This window comes from Rhipicephalus sanguineus, chromosome 2 (assembly GCF_013339695.2).
Source record: "Rhipicephalus sanguineus isolate Rsan-2018 chromosome 2, BIME_Rsan_1.4, whole genome shotgun sequence".
NCBI lineage: Eukaryota > Metazoa > Arthropoda > Arachnida > Ixodida > Ixodidae > Rhipicephalus > Rhipicephalus sanguineus.
The window spans coordinates 59,532,041-59,555,965 of record NC_051177.1 but is presented as its reverse complement, the minus strand read 5'-3'; the positions used below and the strand labels follow the sequence as shown (position 1 = coordinate 59,555,965).

At 43.3% G+C, this 23,925-nt stretch overlaps 1 protein-coding gene across 1 annotated transcript in view; it reads right to left on the bottom strand.

The window, feature by feature from the left end:
* Positions 1–491: 491 nt before the first annotated feature.
* Positions 492–23,925, bottom strand: part of LOC119383051 (coronin-7-like) — a 31,605-nt gene continuing 8,171 nt past the window's right edge. The window contains exons 10-24 of the mRNA XM_037651034.2: positions 23,221–23,275; positions 22,357–22,414; positions 20,588–20,733; positions 18,915–19,010; positions 17,133–17,312; positions 15,983–16,205; positions 13,577–13,752; positions 9,944–10,052; positions 8,296–8,525; positions 7,356–7,546; positions 4,724–4,862; positions 3,890–4,099; positions 1,888–2,023; positions 1,530–1,663; positions 492–506 (exon numbers count right to left, since the gene is read on the bottom strand). Coding sequence (XP_037506962.1) covers positions 492–506; positions 1,530–1,663; positions 1,888–2,023; positions 3,890–4,099; positions 4,724–4,862; positions 7,356–7,546; positions 8,296–8,525; positions 9,944–10,052; positions 13,577–13,752; positions 15,983–16,205; positions 17,133–17,312; positions 18,915–19,010; positions 20,588–20,733; positions 22,357–22,414; positions 23,221–23,275 — 2,098 coding nt within the window. The remainder of the gene's footprint in view (positions 507–1,529; positions 1,664–1,887; positions 2,024–3,889; positions 4,100–4,723; positions 4,863–7,355; positions 7,547–8,295; positions 8,526–9,943; positions 10,053–13,576; positions 13,753–15,982; positions 16,206–17,132; positions 17,313–18,914; positions 19,011–20,587; positions 20,734–22,356; positions 22,415–23,220; positions 23,276–23,925) is intronic.

Below are 23,925 nucleotides of genomic sequence, written 5' to 3'. Positions count from 1 at the left end.
GACAGTGCTAGTGTGCATGGTGCAAGCATGTCGTGCTTGGAATATCAATGGTGTGCATTCACGTCAAAGGAGCAGGAATATTACTTTAAAAAATGTTATCACAGCAAAAGACGCATGGTCTGCAACACCTGGAAATGGTGACCAAGCCCTTCCTTCACGAGTATTCAGTTGTTCATATCAGTGTTGTTTCAAGCATTATTTTATCTAATTTGTTTATTTCCTTCATACATTACTTTTAGCCTAAACAAATATAGAAGAATGTATGTTCTCTACTGCCATGCTAGAAGAAGAGCAGAGAGAAGGCTTAAGATATAAGCAAGTCAATACTGCATGTATGCTCACAAAATGGCAATCTAAAAAGCGCGCGGCCACTTAAAAAGAAAACAGATTGTATAATGATTTTCTCTTGATGCTTTCTCTTGGCACTCTCTCCAAAAGCTATATCGTGCGAAGTAAGGTGGGCTCCCATCAGTATTTTGCCTCTGTGCCGTTCAGATGTCTTCGTCCTGCAGAGAGAGACCATAAACCTCAAATGCTGTGTGTAAACATGCATTTGTCAAAGAAGCACACCAGCTTTCACCGTAATACTGCGACATTGAGGGAGAAACACATCAATAGTGACACGAGTACTTTTCTTTTTCCATGGCGACCAGGTTTCACTGAATAAAAACTCGTACATAAGTTTTTGCTCAACACGGGTTGTGCCTGAACGCACGGGTAACTTCTCGAATGCTTCCGAGTGTGCAACTCTGATTGCATGCACAACGCATATGGTTGAGTGCACTTTGAAACACACATAACCACAGGCGATTTTGCTAGAATATACTGTGACACTTGCATAAAAGCTGGCGTGTTAAATGGTATATGACAATGTTTGTTTATGAAACGCATTGAAGTGCCCAAAATGCAAGGAGTGCAATAGAGAAGTACAGTAAAACTCCGCTGATACATTCCTCACTTACAGACTTTCCTGCATATAATGTTTCTGGCATTTGGTCCCCAAAAAGAGTCTACAGACACCTATTTATTACAATCTCCTTTTTACATGTGATTCCCGCAATATTCCTGCCCAATATGTTGCTAACTGTTGCTGTGACGGATGTGCTGAGGAGGCACGTCAATGAGTTTGGCGATGTGGATCGCCACAAGTGCTCGAAAAAGGTCTGCCTCTGGCAGAGGCATGAAAGAAACGCCAGACTTCCATCAAGGACTTCCTTAAGCCTCAATTAATTCAAGATAGAACAGCCAATACTACAGTTGAACCCCTTTATAAGAGACACTGATATAAGAGACACGTGGGGTATAAGAGACACCAGTGTGCTACATAAAAGTAAGGGTTGATAGGAAAATGCATAACTTAGTACCCTGCTTATAAGAGACACCTCATATAACAGGCAAGAATTTCTCCCCCATGCGTGCCTCTTATAAAGGGGTTCAACTGTAGTGAAGAAACAAAAACTAAGATGGCAGTGGAAGTGTTTCTCATGTGAGGCAAAGTTTCACGATCACAAGCAACTGCGCCCACTTGCCTGTTTATCTTTCTCTCTGTTGCTCTCGAGGACGGAGCTGGAGAGAGTCAGGTCTCCTTCAAAGTCCAGACTGGCGTCCTGTGACAACCTGGGAACATGTGGAGCAGGAGGGCGCACTTCCGGAGCCTCGGACACTGAAAGAACAGAAAAAGAGAATACCAGCCATACAAACTTACTAATGTTGCTAAAAATTTAACATGTATGATACCTGCTGGAGGCTGATGCCATATAACGCTTTTGCCTTTGTGTAACTTCACTTATGAATTGCATACAAAATGACATCGCAGAAATTCGCATGCTGTTTATCTAGCCGAACATTTAATAATAAATAATGAAAATTCAAGGTAGCGGAACGCACAGCAATCCATGTCTGGAGGCCGAAGGCTGACCAATTTCGGTGCCCTTGTCACCCCTGCAAACCATTCTTCACTTTTCAGGGCTGGTTGCCAGGTGACACGTGTGTTGGGGAACAAGTCATCCTGGAACAGCTCAGACTGAAAGGAAAAGTACACAACTGTCATAATCCTCGCCATTTCACCATCACATTCAGAAAGTGCACTTTGCCAATGATCACAAGGAAAGGTTTAGCCTTGTAATGCATTTGCCAATGCGTTCGACCAACTTACTCCATTCTGCTAGAGTACCACATGTTTCAAATGAAAGCCGCCGTTTTTCCTGTGTTTGCCTCGATTTGTTGTGAATGGTCAACAGTTATCCAGTTATGATTTTTGATTCAAACTAACATTTGCTAAACCGTAATGTAGTGTTCTTTTGCAAATAATGCCTCAAGTAAGAAATGCGTGATGTGCCTACTGATTTGCCCGTTCTCACCGACACCTCGTCCGTGAAGCAGCGTGGCACCAATGTGACACTCGGCACAGAATGAAAGAAGGTGAATTATTCGAGGGGCTTGTTTCTTTGTTAGGCACAACCTAATTTCTTTGTTTATTTCATTAGGTTATGTCTAACTCAGCACAGCTGTTCAACTTGACAGTGAGTGAACCTAGGTTACCGAGGTATCAGGAGAAACACGGCAATTCCATTATAATGAAGAAATAAAAAAATGTCAATGATGATTACGATACTCCCTAACAAAATATTTGAGAGCCGCAGGATCTTCGCAATGCATGGTGGCACCAGACGTATACATCTTCATGTCTCTTCATCACGTTTTCACGTGTTTTACATCACACACTTCTATCAGTTGCGCCACTCATTGCTCAGAAAAAAGTGCGAACACTGGAACATGTAGCTCACATGGAACACATTCTCCAGTGGCGTTGGCACAGGTGAAGCAATGCGTGTGCGGCGAGTACGTTAAAAGTACACACCAGCGCTTTGTTTCTCTATGTGGTATAGGAGGATGTGCTCACCACATGCCTTAGTAATGGCATCAGCAACCGAGTAACAGCACACACAACTACGGCGCAATCTCGTAGTGGCCGTTGCCGAAATGCAGCACGTCTCGCGTGGCGTTCCGCTTTCCTCCTCACCCTTTTGCTATACACTGCTCCTCTCCTTTCCTCCTCATAGTTTGACTGTATGTTCCTCAGTTTTGCTCTTCACTATCACTGTCTTTCATACTCTGCTGTGGTCTGTGTTCACTCTCTTTCATCCTCCCTGTACCAAATTGTTCGCTCAGTTTCACTGACGAGGACAACGTGAAACCTGCGAACAAGCATTTAAGGGCTACGCTCTGAAACAATGTGAATAGGTATGTGCGAGAAGCTAGACCAGTCTATACTTTTGTGCTCTGTGACCCAGCTAACAACAGATAACACCACATCCTTGTGGTACAGCCTCATAATACATGATAAGAAAAAAATCACATTCACAGCAAACTAATAATGCAATGGTACTGGAGAAGGAAGACAGTGAACAGGGCTAGCGCTAACTCTGTCTCCTATCTTCCATCTCCGTCTTGGTCACTTTGTTTCTTTGAAATAGAATGCCGTAAGCAACCTAGCCTAAAACTATGTATACTTGCAGACAAAGTATTGACAAAATACAGTAATGCCTTAATAATTTCACCACAGATACAGTACCTACAAATACAGTAACACCTTGTCTAGCATTATTGAAATGAAGGATGGAAAAGATACGATTTCATCGTGTAGATAGCGGAGCAATAGTAAAAAATTTTATGAAACAGACATACCTAACGTGCAAAATCTTTAACGAGAAGCTAAAGGTGGTTAAGTTAAGCGTGTTTTTGTGGTAGTGACATTTGCGGTACGATCGTAGTTTAGTAGGATGAAATGGGCCGAGTCACTTTGAATGAGGTCAAGTGCAATAAAAATTAGTTTAACTGAACCGAGCCTCATTGCTCTGCACATTACCATTGTGACACTTGCACTCACCCGCAGCCTTGGCACTCTGAATGACAGCGGCTCCACACTGCTTGTGGTGAGCCTCAAGGCACAAGCAAACTCCACATCAGCCACACTGCAAGCCAGCTTGGGCAGAAAGGCCACAGCCTGGTGAGGCCCACTTGTGCACTTGTAGTGCGACAGCGGGAAAAGGTATGGCATATCCAGGGCAACCTCAAATGCAAAGATGGTCGAGTCACCCTGCACAACACAGCCAGCCAGGATACTCAGCAGGTAATGATGCTACTAGATCATTTTTAGTAGTGCCGGTAATACTGCATACCATTTACACAACAGTGTTACAATGTTAACATGGTGTGATCCGAAAACGATAAGCTTTTTTTCTAAAAAAGCCATAACTACTTTTAAGATGAACAACAGAGTGAATACTGCTGCCATGCATGCCATTGGTACTTATGCTATTCCAATACCAGCTTAAGTTACATTGCATGCGCTGATTTCAACATTATTTGCAACACACTGGTGCTGTTGAAAGGATTGTCAGTAGCATCGAGCATCGAGCAGACCAAATGGCAGCTAGGCTGCAAGCATTCAATTGTGATGTAATGCATTTTATGAAGTCTTCTCTTACACACATTAGATAAGCAAATAACTTTTATCTTTACTAAACTAAACAGTCGTTTTGCATCGAGGATCACCTCAGAACATGTAGTGCATACATGCCACACAGTTGGATAACTACAACTGTCATTGTGATTCAAAGAGAGCACACACGAGCTCTGAACAAGGCAAAGCCCCCACGTTGATACTACGGTTAAACATTGATAAAATGAACTTTAATATCACGAAAAAGGCAAAGCGCACCTTTCCAGAGAGAAACAGTGTTGAGCTGTCCTCATCATAGAAGGGGATCAGTATGGCTGGACTGACATCGATGCCCTCTGTTGTCAGGGGGGCAGAGAGCAACTTGCCGTCATAAAGGCTCACTTGCCGTTCAGAGACTCTGCAAGAAGCATAACATTGCTTCAACTACTTGGCTAACCATCTGAAAGAGTAACTTCTACAGTAACAGCAACACATGTGGTCACACATTATAGCACGTAGGTCAAGCAAACTATAGGGATGGGCGAATATTCGGGCATTTCGAATATTCGAACGAATATTAAAGTATTCGAATTCGCTTCGATACGAATTTAGACTATTCGAAATTTCGAAGTATTCGAAATGAACGAATATATCTATATATTTCACCGCACATAACTTCCTGTAAAGGTTGTTTCACTGCAGCGTCTGGTTGCTGTGCCGTGAAACCACTCATCCAGGGGAAATGTGCACTGCCGCGAAGCCACACTTCAAGGTTAAATGTACATATATTTTTTTTAAGTTTAAAAGTGTGTTATATGGGCTTATATGTGCTAAGTCTAGTAAATTTTAAATTGTAGCGTATTGTACCACTTATAACTTGCACCCTACTGCTATTCAAATTTTTATACTATTCAAGGTTTCTTCCACTTCATTTCAAACCAAAAAAGTTACATTCACTCATACGTAGTTCCAATTTTTAAAAATATTGTGCAAGGGTCATGACGAAAATGCTAATTTTTCTTTATGTGGTGAGTACTATTCGAACTATTCGATTAGAAATTATTTGACCAAATCACTATTCGCTTTGGATCGCTTCGAACCTCAAATTTGCTATTCGCCCATCCCTAGCAAACTACGAAGATATCCTTTTTTTGATCAACATACGCCCACCAATATCACATCCAAATTGAATCAGCAATGTGGCAGAGGCAGAAAATGCCATTTACACTTCAGGGAAAAAAAAAACATTCACTGGACTGCAGAGAAATTACTTTACAAAACGAACAAAATGCAACATTGATGCAATTTATGTTACAGAAAAAAAGATATACCATTCTTAGTTGTCAAAGTAATACAATGGTCGGATTCCCATCTGTACAATTTCTCAGTGGAGCTCCCAGATGAAATAACTTAGTCCAGGTATGGCTGTAGGACATCTGACATTTGAAGTTTGTATAAATACAAACATTAGCGACCTGCATCTACTATTTCGATCTCCATGTAGAGTACCTCACTGTCACCTGGACAAACTCGAAATAACTTGAGAGGTAAAATTGACTTTCTAGAAACAGCACAGTGACTCTCACTGAGCAATGATGCACATAAGAGAATTTTCGCTCACTAAAGCACAACTGTTTGTTTTTTTTTCAAAAAGAAAGCTGTGGGGCTCTATTTGTGCTTTGTGCCAAGTCATATTGACACTCCAGTATACATGCAGCCAATGTGTGTCACTGAGGTTGGTGGTGTTCCCCCCTTTGGTCCCATTTTGACCAACCCACCTTGAATGTAATTCAACACTTTACCATAGAATGCACACTACAAAGCACATCAAATGAAATAGCTGTATGCAACAATTAGCTTTTGCAGTGTGAAGCTATGGGTCTCTGTTATTTGGGTCTCTGTTATGGCTCTCTGTTATTGCGAGTTTGGAAACTGCCAGAAAATGCGGAAGCTTCTGTGAAGGAAAGATGACGGGTGAGATTAGTAAAGGATCACTTCTGAGCTCAGAATCGTGTGCTGGAGGCATGACCAAATAATGCAGCTACAGTAAAACCCCAATGATACACTGACAGGACGTGTAATTCGAAGGTTGTGGGTCCAGGTCCCACCGATTGAAAGGGTGACATTTCGTCCACATTAGTTCATTTCAATTTATGCCATTATTACTACACTACAGTTAAACACAACAATTAATAGCCCCTAGGATTTCTCTGGTCTAATTGTCTGTTGGATTCATTTGGTTGCATTTGGATGCGAATTTTCAACATTCCCCCGCTGAAATACATCACGCACAGTGCACAATATATTAGCTGTTGCAAACAGGTTGCCACGCCACTGCGGATCGCACGATTCGAACACAGTGGCAGGCACTGCAGTATGTCAATCACCCATACTCACTAGCTTTTCATGCAAGCAGCTAGGTACATTGTGCTGCTGCACAGACCCTCACTGGTTGCCCTGTCACATGAACTTACACCGATGATGCTTATGTGATAGACGGTAACACCATTAATAAAGCCACCACCTTAGATTGGAGAAATCTGGTGCAATGCTTGTAGCTTATAACTTGATCTGTAAGAAGTGCAAGTTAACTTTGTATACAAAGATAAAATATTGCTAGCCAAAGGTCATATATTGGAGTAGTTCAGCTGTCAGTTCAAGCCTATGCGCTCTAAACAATTCTTACGCGATGTAATGGCTTAGCGCATGCTGCTGCTGTAAAAGAAGTACTACGATGTTCAATTACTTCCTTCACAAGTCATGATATTCTCAAATATGCTGCTTTGTTCATGTGGGATTGGCTGCACAGTTGTACTGATGCAGAGAAGTGGTGAACTACTCTTTTAGCCACCATGCGCTTGGACAAATTGCTGCATTACATTCCAGCTGAGGATACAAAAAGAAGCAGCACTTGTTAAAGCCAGTGGTGACTAGGTGGCTTCCTCCTAGCACCCAGGTGACCCTAGCTCCACGAGTTCCCGTTGGTCCAAGGCCCTCCCGCACAGGTAGCTCGCTCCTACGAGGGTCGTACACACGCAGCTTCTGGTCTTTGCACAAGGTGGCCAGCAGGACACCGTCTGGATGCCACGCCAAACTGAAAATCTGCAAAATTTGGTTGCAGTAACAACGTTATGAAAGTAAGAAAGACGAGAAAGAGGCACACTAGAGACCCCACTTCATTTAACGTTGAAGGCTAATACAAAGCTACGAAAAGCACCCTGTGGTACTAACACAGCCGCCACATAAGAGAGAACAGATGTGATACACAACTGGACACAACACTAATCATCCAGACAGTCTATCTCATTTGAGAATAAGTCAATCAAAGGTTTGCTAATGCTGCTCGCAATCTTTCTGGTGATACACGCTTTGAATTCTTGTTTCTTCCGTATCTTTTCAGCAACCGTGTCCTGTCCAGTTCAGCTGCAAAGAATATTTCTGCAAAGCTCCCTGACGAGTGCACGAGAAGTGAACCAAGTACATAGCCGACCCATGGAGAAGAGACCCTTCCGTCACGGTGCACGAGTGAGCTTGCCATCAAGAAGCATCACTGCGGGAACACCGGTGCCAACTGTCGCACTAACCATGCGGCCCACGAGTCAGGAGAAGACAGATTAGACATGAGAGCCATGCGAGAAAACCAATTTTGGAGAATTCAAGCGTCCCCACAATATTGAAAAAATATTGAACATTTGTGCAGGCATATTTACTAGCCTATCTCTATTAAATTAATTGAGATTAAACATGTTTCAAAAACTGCAACCATGCATTGGTTATCGAGTGCCAAATTGCCCAATCAAGCTTGACAATGATTAGTCCAATTTAAATGACCCGAAAAGAGGCAGCAGTACCTGGTCGGTATGTCCTTGGAGGCAAATTTTGCATTCGCAAGTCTCCATGTCCCAGATTATCACGCTCAGGTCATGGGAGCCTGAGGCCATCACATCGGCAGCTGTCGGATGGAATTTCAGGAAGTGGACTTTCTCTGTGTGGCCCTTCAGCTCAAAGTCCGGCTCTGTCAGGCTCTCATGCAGGCCACCCTCGGGAACAGTCCACACACGCACTCGGCTATCATCGCATGCTGCAGACAAGAAGATAGATAAGTGTGACAATATGCCCGCTCTGTGTATGGTTAGTACTTATGCATCATATCGAATGTGCTATAGCTTTAGCATATCTGTATTTATTTGGTAGAAATATGCATGATATAAAACCTAGACTTTATTTGTTTCTTTGAACATATAAATTACCTTTACCTTTCCTGGAATGGTTTGCCAACACAGTCGTAATACTCAGCTCACACACCCTAAAAGTTTTCAGCTGTTCAAGCTTCAACTAGTACAGTTTGAACTAGTACAGTTAGTACAAGTTCAACAGTTTCAACTAGTAGTTAAAGGCTGACGATTCCGCTTTGAAGTCAACAGCAAATGTCGAACTGCTAGCAAATCTGCCTGCAAACCTTCAACACTTCGTGGAGTTCTCAATGCTGCAGGCAAGGGCTGTAGAAAACACTCATTTTGAACTCTGCTGATCATGCAGTATTCATCGTAACTGCCTAAAACTCCCCATGGCAACGTCCATCACTGTATCCGAAGAACTTGGCTAACAGCACCGATACGCCTCTTACTGCAACCGACTGAAATAGTCGCTGCTGCATCGTTTGATCTGTTCATCAGTTCAAATTTGTTAGGCCTAGCTCCGTTGTTAGGCTGTCAGTCGATCGGTGGACCACATTGAAGTTTGGAGCAGATTCTTTTTAAATGGATGTGGAACTGTACATATTGCATAACTGCACTTCTAGTCTTAAGCGGTCAAATGCATTTCCAGATGTCGACATGTGGCTGTCATACGAGACAGGGCAAAATCGTGGCACTGCCTGCAGGCACAACTTTCACTGTGTCCTCTATTGTCGTTTCGATGAGCTTGTTTTGTCCACTAGCTTCAAGTTGCCATTTGTTATGCTGTGTTGGGTGCAAGTGTCTCCCCAACTTCAATCATTACCTAGCCCCGTTGCACAAACGCAATCTCACGTCTCAAACCCAGTGAACACAGTTCACTGGGTTTGCAAACTCTGTGTCCTGCATGCAGCCTAAATCGCAGAAATCGCTGTCGGAGTCTCTGGACAGAAATTCATTTGTTGTTGCTAATGTGAGCCACATGAGACTGACAGCGAATGACAAAGCTGCTACTAGTACGTCACGAGTTGCAGTCTTCCTGTGACGTCATACTTGCGTTAACACGTCACTGCGAAACCGCCCCCTCAATGCCGAAACCGAAAGTGCTTTTTTAAGGTAGCGGTATTAAAAATATATGCAATGCATTCCCAAGCACTACGACACTCTTTTCAGAGTTCTCGACACCCGTGTCTTTATTTAGAACAACAAGCCGAAAATATTTAAATTTTGTATCGGTACTCCTTTAAACAGTTTGAGAATACCTTCTTGACCAGCGACAGTGACTATACGTCTTAGGTTCAATGAATAAATCTGATGAACTCACCTACGGCAATGCGCCTGTTATTAAATGGGTCCCAGGCAAAGTCCGTGATGCTGGTCCCACAGATGAGGCTGGGAACAACTCCAGATTGTATGCGGCCTCTCTTGGACAGCTGGATTCACCATAAAACAAGCAACAGGAAGTTCCCTTAGCACTATCACTGTAAATTAAATACAAGTTAAAGCAATTGGCTGCTTTGGCTGCTTACTCTAGTCTCCAAGAGAAAGGGACTGCAAATGCACATGTGCAGAGCAGTCAGCCAGAAGTGGGCCAACGGAACACTTGTGAGATGGCATTTGTCAGAACAAAAACACAGCTGAACACACTTCCATGAAGGAAGTACATTTCCATACAACAAGAATACCTTGCTGATATCAGCAAAATTGTCATCACATCTATGCAAAAAAGTGGTGCATACGATGAGCCAGCAAAGGGTCTACTGCAGGTTTAAACAGCCTGTCAGGAGCTAGAAAAACAAATTACTTGCGTGCACTTTGCATGATTGCTAATACCAACCGAGTTACTGGCATCATCACATGGAGTTGGCACAATCGCCACAACGTTCATGCAGATTCCAAATGTGCTGTTTAATGTGGAGAAATATGGCTCATGCTGACATATGCGTGATAAGATTCCAATAAAGGAAGGAAATTCTTGAGGGCTCATTTCTTTGACACAATCTTAGAAGGTTACAGGTTTGGTTTGGTCCCTGCCGGCAGCAAGTTGCCTTTTTGTCCACTTTACTTTCTTCACATCTATATGACAGTTACTACACTACACTTAAACAGTACAATTAACGTACCCTATACTTTCCTTGGCTTCATTATCTGCTGGTTTTCATTAATGATAAGATTCCAAATATTTTTGTGGAACGTTTCGCTAAAAGGGCCATACTAATACTTTATCATCGTACATTTCTAAACTGTACACTAAACTCAATGCAAGCAAGGTGCACTTTTACAACCAGTTTGGAAAATAAAGTAATCTGACAACACATTTCCTCAGCATGCACAGTACTCACTCATTGAAACACGGCATCGTTTCTTTTTTTTGTACAACTGCCACGAGCATTTGCTCATGATAACCACATCATTGCTGCAAGGTAATGTTGGCTTTGATCTAAGCGTTCATGTCAAAAGTTCGCCAATATGACACGAACTGTAGATGCTGGAAACGAAAGTATGTGCATTACTTGGCCCTAAACTTTCGCGCTTCAATTCTGTGACTACTGTACAGTGCTCACGAATTGAGAAACAACAATTTAGGGCCCATGCTTTTGTTTCCATCATCTCCAGTTTGCATCATATCGGTGTAATTTTGACTCTAACACTTACATCAGAGACAATATTAATTAGAGCTGTGCAAATAGCAAAATTTCGGGTGCAAAGCGAATTCGAATATTGAAGTGTGAGTGCAAATCGAATCGAATATTTTTCGAATATTTCTCCCCGAATATTTCTAGAATATTTCTCTAATACTTCGAAGCGAAATTGCAGAAGGAAATGTTGGAGAGGATTCCTAAGCATATTCTTATCAGATAGCAACATGAAAGTGTTTCTTTTTGTAAGTTGATGAAGCGCTGGTGGGGTGGTGTTTCATAGTTGTTTTATCAAGAATGAGGCAATGTAGGGGCCGAATTGTATTTATGTACATGATTTGGTGCAACCAAAGTGTTGCCGACAATACTTTACACGTGATAGGCAAAGATGCCATTTCCTCTGCCTCTCCTCCTCTTTCAACTGCTGTGGAAGCCCAATTAATGTGGTGGACAAGGGTGTGCTCCCTTCAAGTCCGGAGTTCCAAATCTGCCTCGCAGACGTCGATATATAAGAACATCTGAAATTTTGGATGCTAAAAAGCTTCGGCGTCCGATGTTTTGGACTTCCTGTCCAAATTTCAAGTCCAAAACAGCATTAATTGAGCTCCCAACTCTGCCACATCTTTCATCTCCATGTTGGAACCAGTATTTTTTTTAGTTAATACATTTGCGACCGTAGTGGAGCTTGAAAGGTAGCTTTGCCGCAATACGGGGGTGTAATGAGGTGAAGCATATAAAAAATCTAGGGACCACTTCCAATGGGACGTTGACTGTGTTTGTCTTTGGGAAGTTCGAATACTTCGAATAGTAAAGTTCCAGTGCGAATCAAATTGAATAGCAAACACTATTCGAAAAATATCCAAAATTTCGAATATTCGCACACCCCTAATATTAATATTACCTTTAGGGGCCAGATCCGTAGCAACATGATGCGGTTATCTCAAGCAATTGAGCATACCAGTTATTCTAAACATTTTAGATTTTAGGGGCGAAGCTCCTTAAAGCGGCACCCGTTCGTCCCTCGTAGTGCGTATAACCAGTCTTAACGCTAGTACCAGATCTTGACCTCCAAGGTGCAATGAAATCTCCCACCTCCAAGGTGGGAGATTTCTCCTGTGCGTTGTTGAACAATAAAAAATTCGCAGCGTGCACGTTAACTAAAAGCCGAATTCTTCTGTCTCTCATTCCCCATTAGCAGCCATTGGCATGTTCCAGTAGGAAACGTTAGTAGAAGTAGAAGTGCAAGTGTTAGCTAAAAGCCGACCTTCTGTCTCTCATTCCCATTAGCAGCCATTGTTTACCTCCAAGGTAGTGCCTGGTGAGATTTCTCCTGTGCGTGATTAAACAATAAAAATTTTGTTCAAAACGCCGTTGATTGATGAAATAAACAAACGAAAGACGCCAGATGTTTTCTAAAAGCAAAACAAAAAGGCGCCAGATGTTTCTAAAGCAAAACGAAAAGACGCCAGCTGCTTAACGAAAGACGCCAGATGTTTTCTAAAGCAATGGTTTTCTAAACAATGAAAATTCACAGCGTACATGTAAAATTAAAGTGAGCTGCAAGTCGTCATAACTCTCATCGAACCTTTAGTATAAACGCGCCCGATCTCACGTCGGTGATGATGTACTGGGCAGAATTCACGGAAGATTCACGGTTTACCGATGAACCTCCGCAGCTTCGCCCACTCATCATCATTCACTCCGTGGATATGCTGTGATTTTTTTTTATGTTGCGTTTCAATCCATGAACACTGTACCTTACCTGAGCCATTACAATGCCTTGTTCCTCAAGGTCAGGACTCTACTATCGTGCCAGCGGCAAAACTGTTTTGAAACCCAAACATGCCCATGTATGAATTTGCAGAGGACAGCGAACCTGAAAGTATACTTCAAGAAAAGTCGAATTCTGTGGCTGCGATATTATCTGAAAAAAGTAAACTGCGAAGATGAACACAGTGCTCATTTCATCAAGCATGCAGGCTTCTGCAATGCAAAATACAACAAAAATGCCATTTATTAGTTCTGACTACAGATGATGCCAATATCGGCATAGCTCTGCCATTTTGGCTAATGGTGTGTCTGGATTCTGATACACGGTGCCTATAGGGAGTCTCACAACTCGTATGATTGAATAATTGCATCTCAAGGTTTCACACCAAACCCCGAGGCGATTGCCAAGTTCGAAGGTGCAATTTACAGTTTCCGATACAAGCAGTTCATGTCTCACCTGAATCAAAGGTGGCAAACTGGTGATGAAGCTTTTGAGTAAATTCTGCGCTCTGAATACTTCTAGGGTGCTATAATATAGAATGGCTCACCTCCAGGATTGCCAGATGGCCACCTGAAATGGCCAAGGGCAGGGCAACACGCTCTGTGTTGGCGCGGAAACCTTCGCTCTCGCCAGGCAGCGTGTTGCACATAGGTGGCAGGTTGGTGATCTGAGTGTCCCGGCTACCCACTGAGCCATTCAGGTGCCGGTACTTGGATACTCGCACTGCACAGGGTGGCATAGCTCAATGAGGATAAACAGCAGCTACAAAGAGCTGCCCCCCCCCCCCCCCTCCACAGATCTAGTGACTAAAAGTCTGTGCCATATCGTGCTACACAGCACTGTGTCAAAGTTTGAGGGGTTAGTGAATGTCTACAGTGGCTGCAGACATTGACAACAGCTACACCTTCCAGTTCAAGCTTGCAGCAACTAAAGGCAGATTGTCCTTGATGGACATGAACGACACCCCAAAGGGGCAGATGTCAAACAGCTTGGTCATGCTTCCAAGTAACGTCACAAACCTGCATCTGCTGTATCCTTTGTGCCAACCATGCCAGGCGCTGTAAGCTATCAGTGGCAACCGTGCCTACATTCCTTTCTTAACGAGATTGTTGTGAAAGACAGAAAAGACGAGGACCGTAGTTAGCGATGCAGACATGCCGAAAGCATAAGCTGGCTGTGGCAGAGAAAAATGAGTATCCGTAAGGATAGCAGTACTAAATGCAATGAGCTCTCACTTACCTTGCAATTGACCTCAATCATGTCGCTGACAAGGCCATCTTTTAGGTTATCAAGATTGGAGAGGAAAAGGACATAACAATATTTAAGCATATTACAGAAATCCACTCATTTTGTTTTGTTCTTGTATTATTTAATGTGTCTTGCATTAAATATCAAGTGAACAATGAGTGGTTGCTGTACCTCCCATTGCTGTACATCCCAACAAATGCTCCTGTTGTTGCTTTGAGCTGTCACAGCACACTAACGGGGGAACAATTAACAAGATCAGCAATTATACCTTTGGTATTCACTTAGCAGTGAATTGTGCTTCAGTGGGTTGCCAGTGTTCTCAGGAACTGGTTTAGGTGGCAGCAGGTCAAATGATACTATTCCACACCTCCACAAGGGAGTGGCCCCAAGTCTGCAGCATCTCATTACTAACGGCGTTAGAATTCATCAGCACCGCAGCTGTCACTGTCTTACAACTAAAAAGTAGGGGTGTGCGAATATTCGAAATTTCGAATACTTTTCGAATAGTGTTTGCTATTAGATTCGATTCGCACTGGAATTTTACTGTTCGAACTATTCGAACTTCCCAAAAACAAATACAGTCAACGTCCGATTGAAAGTGACCCCTTCAGATTTTCAACATGCTTCACCTCATTACACTCTCGTATTGCGGCAAAGCTGCCTTTCAAGACCGTTGTGGTCGAACTCTGCCAAGGCACAGAGTCCGATTGAAAGTGGTCCCTAGATTTTTCAATATGCTTCACCTCACCACACCCCGGTATCGCGGCAAAGCTGCCTTTCAAGCTCCGTTACGGTCGAACTTTGCCAAGAGACAGTCAACGTCCGATTGGAAGCAGTCCCTAGATTTTCAATATGCCACATCAGTTGGGCTTCCACAGATGTTGAAAAAGGAGGAGAGGCTGAGGAAATGGCATCTTTGCCTATCACGTGTAAAGTATTGTCGGCAACACTTTGGTTGCACCAAATCACGTACATAAATCGAATTCGGCCTCTACATTGCCTCATTCTTGATAAGACAACTATGAAACACCACCCCGCCAGTGCTTCCTCAACCTAGCGAAAAGAAACACTTTCATGTTGCTATCTCATAAGAATATGCTTAGGAATCCTCTCTAACTTTGTTTTCTGCAATTTCGCTTCGAATTATTCGAAAAATATTCTAGAAATATTCGAGAAATATTCGATTCGATTCATACTCACACTTCAATATTCGAATTCGCTTCGCACCCAAAATTTTGCTATTTGCACAGCTCTACTAAAAAGGCATGCTATGTTCTACGATATGAAACACAAATTGGCACCTTCTGCTAGCTCTACTTTAGCTGTTTTGTTCTCTGCACTGGCCAGACTGGCATGCTTTGCACACTTTGCACCTGTGCACGTTAATATGTCACACAAAGGATGCACTGCACTACTGGGTTTGACTTTGCAGTTTTTTTTTTGGTGCTGTTTAATTTGCCGAGTATTTCTACCATTCGACACATGACATGCATCATAGGAACATAAAATCTCAATTACCTTGATATGTTAAAAAATTGCCAAGGTTGATAGTAGAAGGTACGACAAGATGAATACAGCTCCATCTTTGATCTAGATCATGCATACATGAAAGAAGTTCAAGTGTATGTGCAACATGTGAAGTGGAAATATTAAAAAATAATTTTATATTTCAAGACTCCCGGGGAATTGAGTAAAGGTGACTTGCCTTTGAAGCCACGTCCCTCATTACGCGACGGCTGCCGACGGGCATTGGAAGCAGTTCTGGGGGCTGCAGAGGGACCCATAGCAGAGGCCATAGATGAACGGGTCCGAGGTGCCGTTTTGGGCAGGACTGCAGGAGTTTCCCCGATTAGGCTGCTGGCGCTGACCGGGGGATCTTCTGAACGGGTCACTTTGGTTCGTGGAGCCGGCTTAGGCACTGGAATCGACTGCATGCATACATAAGCACCAAACAACCATCTCACAGACCCCCTGAAATATCCCCATGTAAGCCATGTAAAAAAAAAATAAAAAAATGAACCTATTCATGCATGAACCATACCAAATTGGCAAACGAAAATCTTTTTGCTGTGACTAGTGGATACAGTCATGCTTCATTATAAATTTCAAGCTGTTTAGATATGCATGGAAGGGATGAAGAGCTGCTGTCTTTTTATTCTTTCCTGCAGCAAGTGTTAGACGCACCATTAGAGACCACGCTAAAAAAACTTGTAGCAGATGCCTCGAGAACAACGTTTCTCAAAAATATCACTACAGCTTTTCCCTCCAGCAGTTAGAAAAACAGCTTAAGAAACATTCGTTAGGAACGAACTTGAATATGCTTCCCCCATTTGGAGTTCCCACCAGGATTATCTAATTAGCTCTCTTGAGTTAGTTCAAAATCACGCTGCCCAGTTCATATCTAAATACAAGAAATGTGTAAACATTACTCAGATCATTAAATCTTAACTTGAACCAATTGCTTTAATTGCCAGATGAAAAATCGCATGAATTAATCTGTTCCAAAAGGTATATTTCAACTTTTCATTTGCATGTCACTACTCCTTCCACTCTCTCATACCCCTCGTCGCATGTTGAACTTCATAACGTTCTACGTCTACATGGCTCAACACTGACATTCAACATATCTTTCCTCATATACGTTTTTCAATGGCTGTGTCAAATGCATATTTAAAAAATTTTCCCCCTTTCCTGTTTCTCCTCTCATGCTCCACCAGCGTAGTGTCAACTTCAAGCACTCACTGCAGCTGCCGCTCAAACTTCGACCGCTTGCCCTTGCTTTCAGGTTGACTGCTATGAATAACCTAGCCGATAGATGTGAAGTAAAAAAAAAAAACAAGAAGGGAGCCAGGCACCTTTTCTGGAATGATCTTGTCACCAAAATCTTCACATGAGTACTCGGCTGGCACCAGGTTGATGTCCTTCTCCTGAGCCGCAGTAGCCAGAAATGTGCAGCCTGACCCCAGCTTGTGTCCTGTCCGCACCAGACCCCCCTCAGGCCTCAGGGCAGGGTCCAAACTCACCCTGGTAATGGGCTGCATGCACATCATCCAAGGGTTCAATCCAGTGGTTGCGTTTGCAAACACAACACCTTCCCACAAAGCAGTATGCCAACATGCAAGCCTTTGCTTTGTGTCTGTTGTACAGCTGATATGTTACAACACATAGATGACATGCAAGTAATATACAACAGTCTAACACTCGCACAACAGTCCCACCATGTATGAAAAAAATATTGCTTGAGTTTTACATGCCAAAACCACGATATGATTATGAGGCATGCCATGGCAGGGGACTCCAAATGAATTTCGACTACTTGGTGTATTTAATGTGCACCTAAGCACATGGGTGCCCATACATTTCGCCCCCATCGAAATGCAGCTGTTGTGGCAGGGAATCGAACCTGTGCCTTTGAGTTCAGCAGCGCGACACTTTACCTTCAAAGTTTCCATGGCAAGTATTCGTTTAAACAAAGGACTGCCGCAGTGAACCGAGTGCAAAATGGGCAAGCAAGATTTAAAACATGTTGGCGGGCTAGTTTGTTAGACACAGACACGAGGGCGTGTTTGTGTCACTTCCTACATTCTCGTACAGTCACGCTTACACATTCTATTGCAGAAGCTTTAAGGGCCCGTAAATCACTTCTTCCAACAATTTTTTAACATTTCAAGTAAACGCGCGCATCGAGTTCAGAATGTTGTCACGATGAACAATGACAAATGCGACAGCGCTACGAGCCGCGGGCTGCCACAAATTCCAAGAAACAATCCCTTGTCCTCTCCAGGCCTTTCGGTAATCCTCAACATTGGCCATGACATCTCCATTCGTGTCTGGTCACGTCATCCACAAGAAGAATCTGTCTCTTCACAAGTAAGCACACTCACCACTCTTCCTCCTCGAACGCTGAGGAGGAGCACTCGGCCGGGAGGAGAGACAAGCCAATAAATGGAGCTTAGCAAAGGAAAGAGCTAAGTGAGCGGTGGACACTTTTGGATCATCGAATGCGTGTAGCACCACTATTACAACACAGTTTCAAAATATTCTCGCGGCTGTGTGCTTGTTGAAGACTCGTGCACAACTGCAACACCACAACTAAATTTCGACCTCGGGGTGGTTTAGGGGCCCTTTAAAAGCTGGTAGTTTTGGATGAAGCACTGAAAGAATCAGTAAGTTTTAGTGTTGTACTGAAGGCATCCTTGAAGGCTGGCATAATGAGAAGTACTGCCAATGGGTACTAGTCAATGAGTGAGCAGGGCATCATGTTGCCTCCACTTGGCTCGGTTGCTTTTGCAGCCAAACACACCACATGTCTACCTTGTCAACCTCCATGTACATTGACAATGACAGTGTTTTGCAGTGCAGTGCTCAAGCTTAATGCAGACTGAGTGCTTGTGCTAATGCCCCACTAATGCCCCACGCGGGTACTGTAGGTACTGTAAATAAATAAATAAATAAATAAATAAATAAATAAATAAATAAATAAATAAATGACACGAGGTGATGGCCAAGACAGCCCGGAAGCTCGCTAAACACAAAGTACAAGTGGTCCGTACTACCGTAATGAGGCCATCACAACGGATAAATGACCAGCAATGTAAAGAAAAAAATAACCACTCTGGTGAAAAGTGCAGGCCTACCTCACAGGGGATTTTAGCCAGCCAGTCAGGCACAGTTGTAGCTGGGGATGGTGCCTGCGTGTCCGGAAAGACATCTGCATGGAAGTCCTTGTAGGACTGAAAGGAAGGAGAAAAGGTGGGATTCAGCACAGCAGAACAAACAAGCAAGAAACACTACAGTTAGATGTCATCCTTGTATGACAAATCGTGTTTAGTCTAATGCAGAATGGTGTAATAACACATGAAAAATCCTCACTCGAATGTTGTAACTGAATCTTGTCTCCATCCCCAGTTATAGATATACTCAACCCATTTCCCTCTGCAATGAATTGATACTTGAGTGTGCGATGTAGAGGTTTATGCACTCTTAAGTTCAACACTGCATAGTGTGGCAGCGCTCTGCTGATTGCTGTGCATCCGGCACGGCCGCACATCGAAGCGAAGTAGCGCAGGCGCACAGTGGTGCTTGGCATCATCTGCTATCATGCTGCAGTGCATCGCTCTTGCTTTGCTGTGAAATACAGTGAGAGCGGCACGCTCCTGGATGCCTGTGCCACTTTGTTTTGATGTGCTGCGACAACAGATGGACTGGCGCTTCACAGAGCGCTGCCATGCTGTGCCGTGTCCTCCCTAGGAGCAGACGAGCCTGTACATATAAGCGAAGCCAAACACTTCTCATGTATTTAAGATAGTAGAGAAATTTGGTGATTAGAAGGAATTATGCAGACACGGCTAGCAACTCATGGTCGAGCAAAAGCCCTACCAGAAAGAACACTGGGAATTATGCATGCCATACAGCTAGAGGGCACTATATTAGTCCAGCAGTACGACACAGAAGAGTAAAATGACAAGCATTCTGCAATCAAGTGCTCGTCATCCTATTATGTCATAATGGGCAACCGCTGCACAGCATGGGAGTTTTCCCAAAATGCCCTTGCTTGTGTTCCAGCATTTAATTGCTGTAACTGCATCTCTGAACGGAACATATATAGTACCTAGGATTTCTTGCCAAAACACGTGCTAATGCTGGCTATATTTTGCAACATTGCACATTGTTTGGAACAATGTATGGAGCTACATATCAATGGCATTTTATAAGGTTTTCCTGAAAACATAGCATAAAAATTAACGAATCAACACAAGAAGGAACTGAATGATAAGCAGAACATGTAGCTTACTATTTTTGTGCCTGTATTAATTATTTTCCTCTGTTTTTCAAGCGTGAACCTATGTTGCCTTGGAAACTATTCAGTTGACAGCAAGTTGAAAGCATGAGCGAGGTACCTGCGCCTCACTTGTGGGCCTCACAGAAAAATATCGGCCCATTTACTTGCATCCAGTTTATGGTGGCAGAGGGCTGCAGACATTAATCAAAATTTCCCCTATGAAGTAACGGGAGAAATAACGGGCGCTACTTTACTTTCGATAATAGTAACACTTTATCAACTTTTTGTAGGTAACGTAGGGTGGTAAGGCGTCTCTTCTTTTTTAGCATAACGAGTAATGTATTTAGTTACTTTTCTTCAGTAACGCCTACAACACTGCTTATGAGACGCAGTACACTTCCCAAGCCGTATGCTCTGCTCTTTCATCTTGTGTTACATATCCTCCAAGTGCATCTGAAATAGCTGCTAATGCATGTTGGCACCTTTTACCAACATTCTGCACTGGTATTGTCACTTCATTTGCCTCACCTTGCGGGGCACCTGGTAGGGAATGGGCACAATGCAGTCCTGGCCCAGGATGAGCACTCTGTTCACTTCACCCTCCATCACATTAAGCGCACGCTTGGGCACCAGTCCCACTCCTTTAGTCTGCACCTCACCCATGTATTTGGATGCTGCAAGGTGAGAGATCACAACTCAACAACTATCCTGGATACCCTAAGACTGCACAGTGTGAATAGATGTAGAGTCATGTTCTTTTTAACGCGATAGCGTTAAAGAGCTCGTTTCGCAGAAATTCCGGTGTCGGTGTTGGGGTCAGTGTCGGCGTCGTTGGTTGTGAGCGAGAAATCATCTTGTGCATGAGCAAAAAATCAAGAAAGATACAAATAAAATAAATAAAAATATTCGGTTCAAGTTAGAATCAAGCCCAGGCCATCTCTTGGCAAGCAGGTGTTCTACCACAGAGCCACGTACGCTATTACCAGAAACTGTTCCGAAAAAAAAAAAGACACTGTATAAATGTAATGTAGTGGAAGGAGTCTCCTTAACGCATGTAATATTGCGTGGCAGAATCGTAGAATCGCACCAGACGTCAAAGCATGTAAATTGGGCAACGAGTGGGTGTTTTAAAGGCCCACCCATTACAAAGCGCTCAGACATATTTAATCATCATCAGCTGCAAAAGCAGGGGCATAGCCAAGGGGGGGGTTAATCCCCCCCCCCCCCCCCCGAAAATTTTCAATTTTGCTTGCGTATGTATACACACACATATACAAACGCACACACATAGATAAAGTATGGTTGAACCCCCCCCCCCCAGAAAAAATTTCTGGCCACACCCCTGTGCAAAAGCATCAACCAAGTGAGCAGTTGTGTACCTTCATGTGTTGCCTTACGGACGCATAGTGGGCCCTTCATTGATTCGCAAAAGAATTATGGCGTAGTGGGCACTTAACAACTGTACTTGCAGTAGGCATTCTAGGATAGTTTGAAACGGCCATTGTTACGTGCACAGTCGTTCATTTCCTTATGGCACAGTTGTATGCACCAAGAACCGAAGCCAGCAATTGAGAAGACGATGTGCACAGAAGCCGATTACGCTATCGCGTTCTACTCTTGAAGGTGAAGCTCAAGCGTCCTCCAATTTTTTTCGCATAACACTCGTTTCACCATATCTACAATACCCACAAATATTTCTGAAGATGTTGCATTGGTACTTCTTCTGACGTGCTTGAGAACTTGGGCATTTGCTCGTTCTCTGCATGTAATGAGCGAGCGTGGATGACAACCGATACCGAGTCACTTATCTACATCATGTTCCAGCTTTTTGCTGCTTGTTGTGCCTACTAGGTACTTTCAGACAATGAGCAACGGATCTTAGAATTCCAAAACTGAGTGACCAAGTGACACACCATACGAAGGCTTATTTTATTGCTCATCATGTCACTCATTGCTGCCGTGCAGATTTTCGCACGGGCAGTTTGGGCTTTAATTACCCAACAAACGCACAAATCTGTAAAGGCAGGAATGCAGTTAGGTGCTCAATGCTGGAGAAACCAAAGAACAGGCATTGTGAGGGGCCAGTCCATTGTCTACTTTGTTGTACTTGTATGCTAATCTATTTTGCACCTAAAGCTTTTTGGCGAGCAAGCATCACTTCGAAGTTTGGTCATTCTCATTTGATACATTATAAGTATGAAAGGCCACTGGTGAACTTGTGCAAGCCAGAGACTTGTAAAGGAAGATGCCATGCAACACTGGGCCGATAATGCGAGCCAGAGTACGCAGTGCCTCACCTTCGCTCAGGAAGGGCTCTTTAAATGTCACCTCCCAAAAGTTGACAGTAATGTCACCCTGCAAGAAAAAAGTTATGGCAAGTATAAAGCCCCCTCCAGGATATGGAAGCCAGTGCAAACAGGCATGAGAAACGTGGCACTGAAGCACTGTTGCATGAATGAAAATGCTGGTATGTGATGGCACATCTTGATGGCACCTGTTCCATCGCATCTGTCACAATGATTGTAATAAACGAGCACGTAAAGCTTTATATTCACACGACGGATGTGATAGCGGATGATTCAGTCACATGACATGTGATGTGATTTGGATCACTCCACAACCAGCATTCGCATCACAGGGGAGGATTTCAATATTTTTCGCCAGATACCAACTGTGACTTGGGTCTCTGCCATTTCGTGAAGCGCTTCGCAGAGACCAGAGAAGGGCCGCAGGAGCGAGTGGCATATATATGGTCATGCAATACACAATCCATGGGCTCTCATTCCGATTTGAACTACATGTGAATACAGCTTAAGCCGTCTTTAATGCTGCACAAGAACATCTCGTATTTAATCATAAAGACCTATGCTTGGATGTACAATGCCATGAAATGTAAAACGTTTCGTTGGAGGATAGACGAGTTTTGAGATTGCCGTGTTTGTCATCTCATGCACTGGAGGTGAGTGAAAAAAATTATTTCAGGAAGCGATCTGTGCAGCCATGACCGTGCTCCAAGTTGAGCTACACTCATTCAAAGCCTTGTGCACCCAAGGTGGCTTGCATCCAACTGGAAGTTTACAGATATGATGGCACAATATTTCCCTCTAGGTATAACCACTGACAAATTATAAGAAGGTTAGTATAAGTGAAGGAGCAGGTACCTTAGCAGCCAGGAACAACATGCTGGTGTCTGGGTCATACAGGGGTATGTAAACACTAGAAAAAAACGAGAAAGTCAGGTGCACTATGAATGCAAGCTCTAGCAATGTGCGACTGAAAAGCAACACTATGCACTCACTGCCGGCACAAAATTACAGGGCTTGGTGTCCCTGAATAATATGCAGGCCGAAGCTAACTCTATGTTGCATTCCGCAGTGAATCAACCTCAGCGCCACAGAGTGCCACTTGTTAAATGATAAGCCGTACGCATTTCCTGGCATGGTCCTAGTTTGCTCTTTCCAAGGTTATTATTATTACAAATCAGAAGGACTGTCTTCAAAAGCAGACCAATAGAAGCTTGTCCTAGCACGATCCACAACTGCTAGTATCCATGCTACGTGCATGCAGCATCAGACGAGGATAAGCCGAGTCATCGTAGAAAAGGAACAGGGGAGCACACAGCTGGGACATCTCAATGTTATGAGTGTACAATCATTGCCTTTACTGCTGTGTTTAAGGGGGAAAGAGTCAATGGTGATATTCCCTGGCTTGCTGTCAAGTGCTGTAAGAACATGTGCTTTTTGATATGCCAGATACGTAAGATGTTGAATCAAACCTTGCACCCAGCAAGTTATAGCAATTTATATTAATGGTTACTCTCCCTTTGACACTAGCTGCATCAGCCCACTTGGTTGCGCCGATGGTTC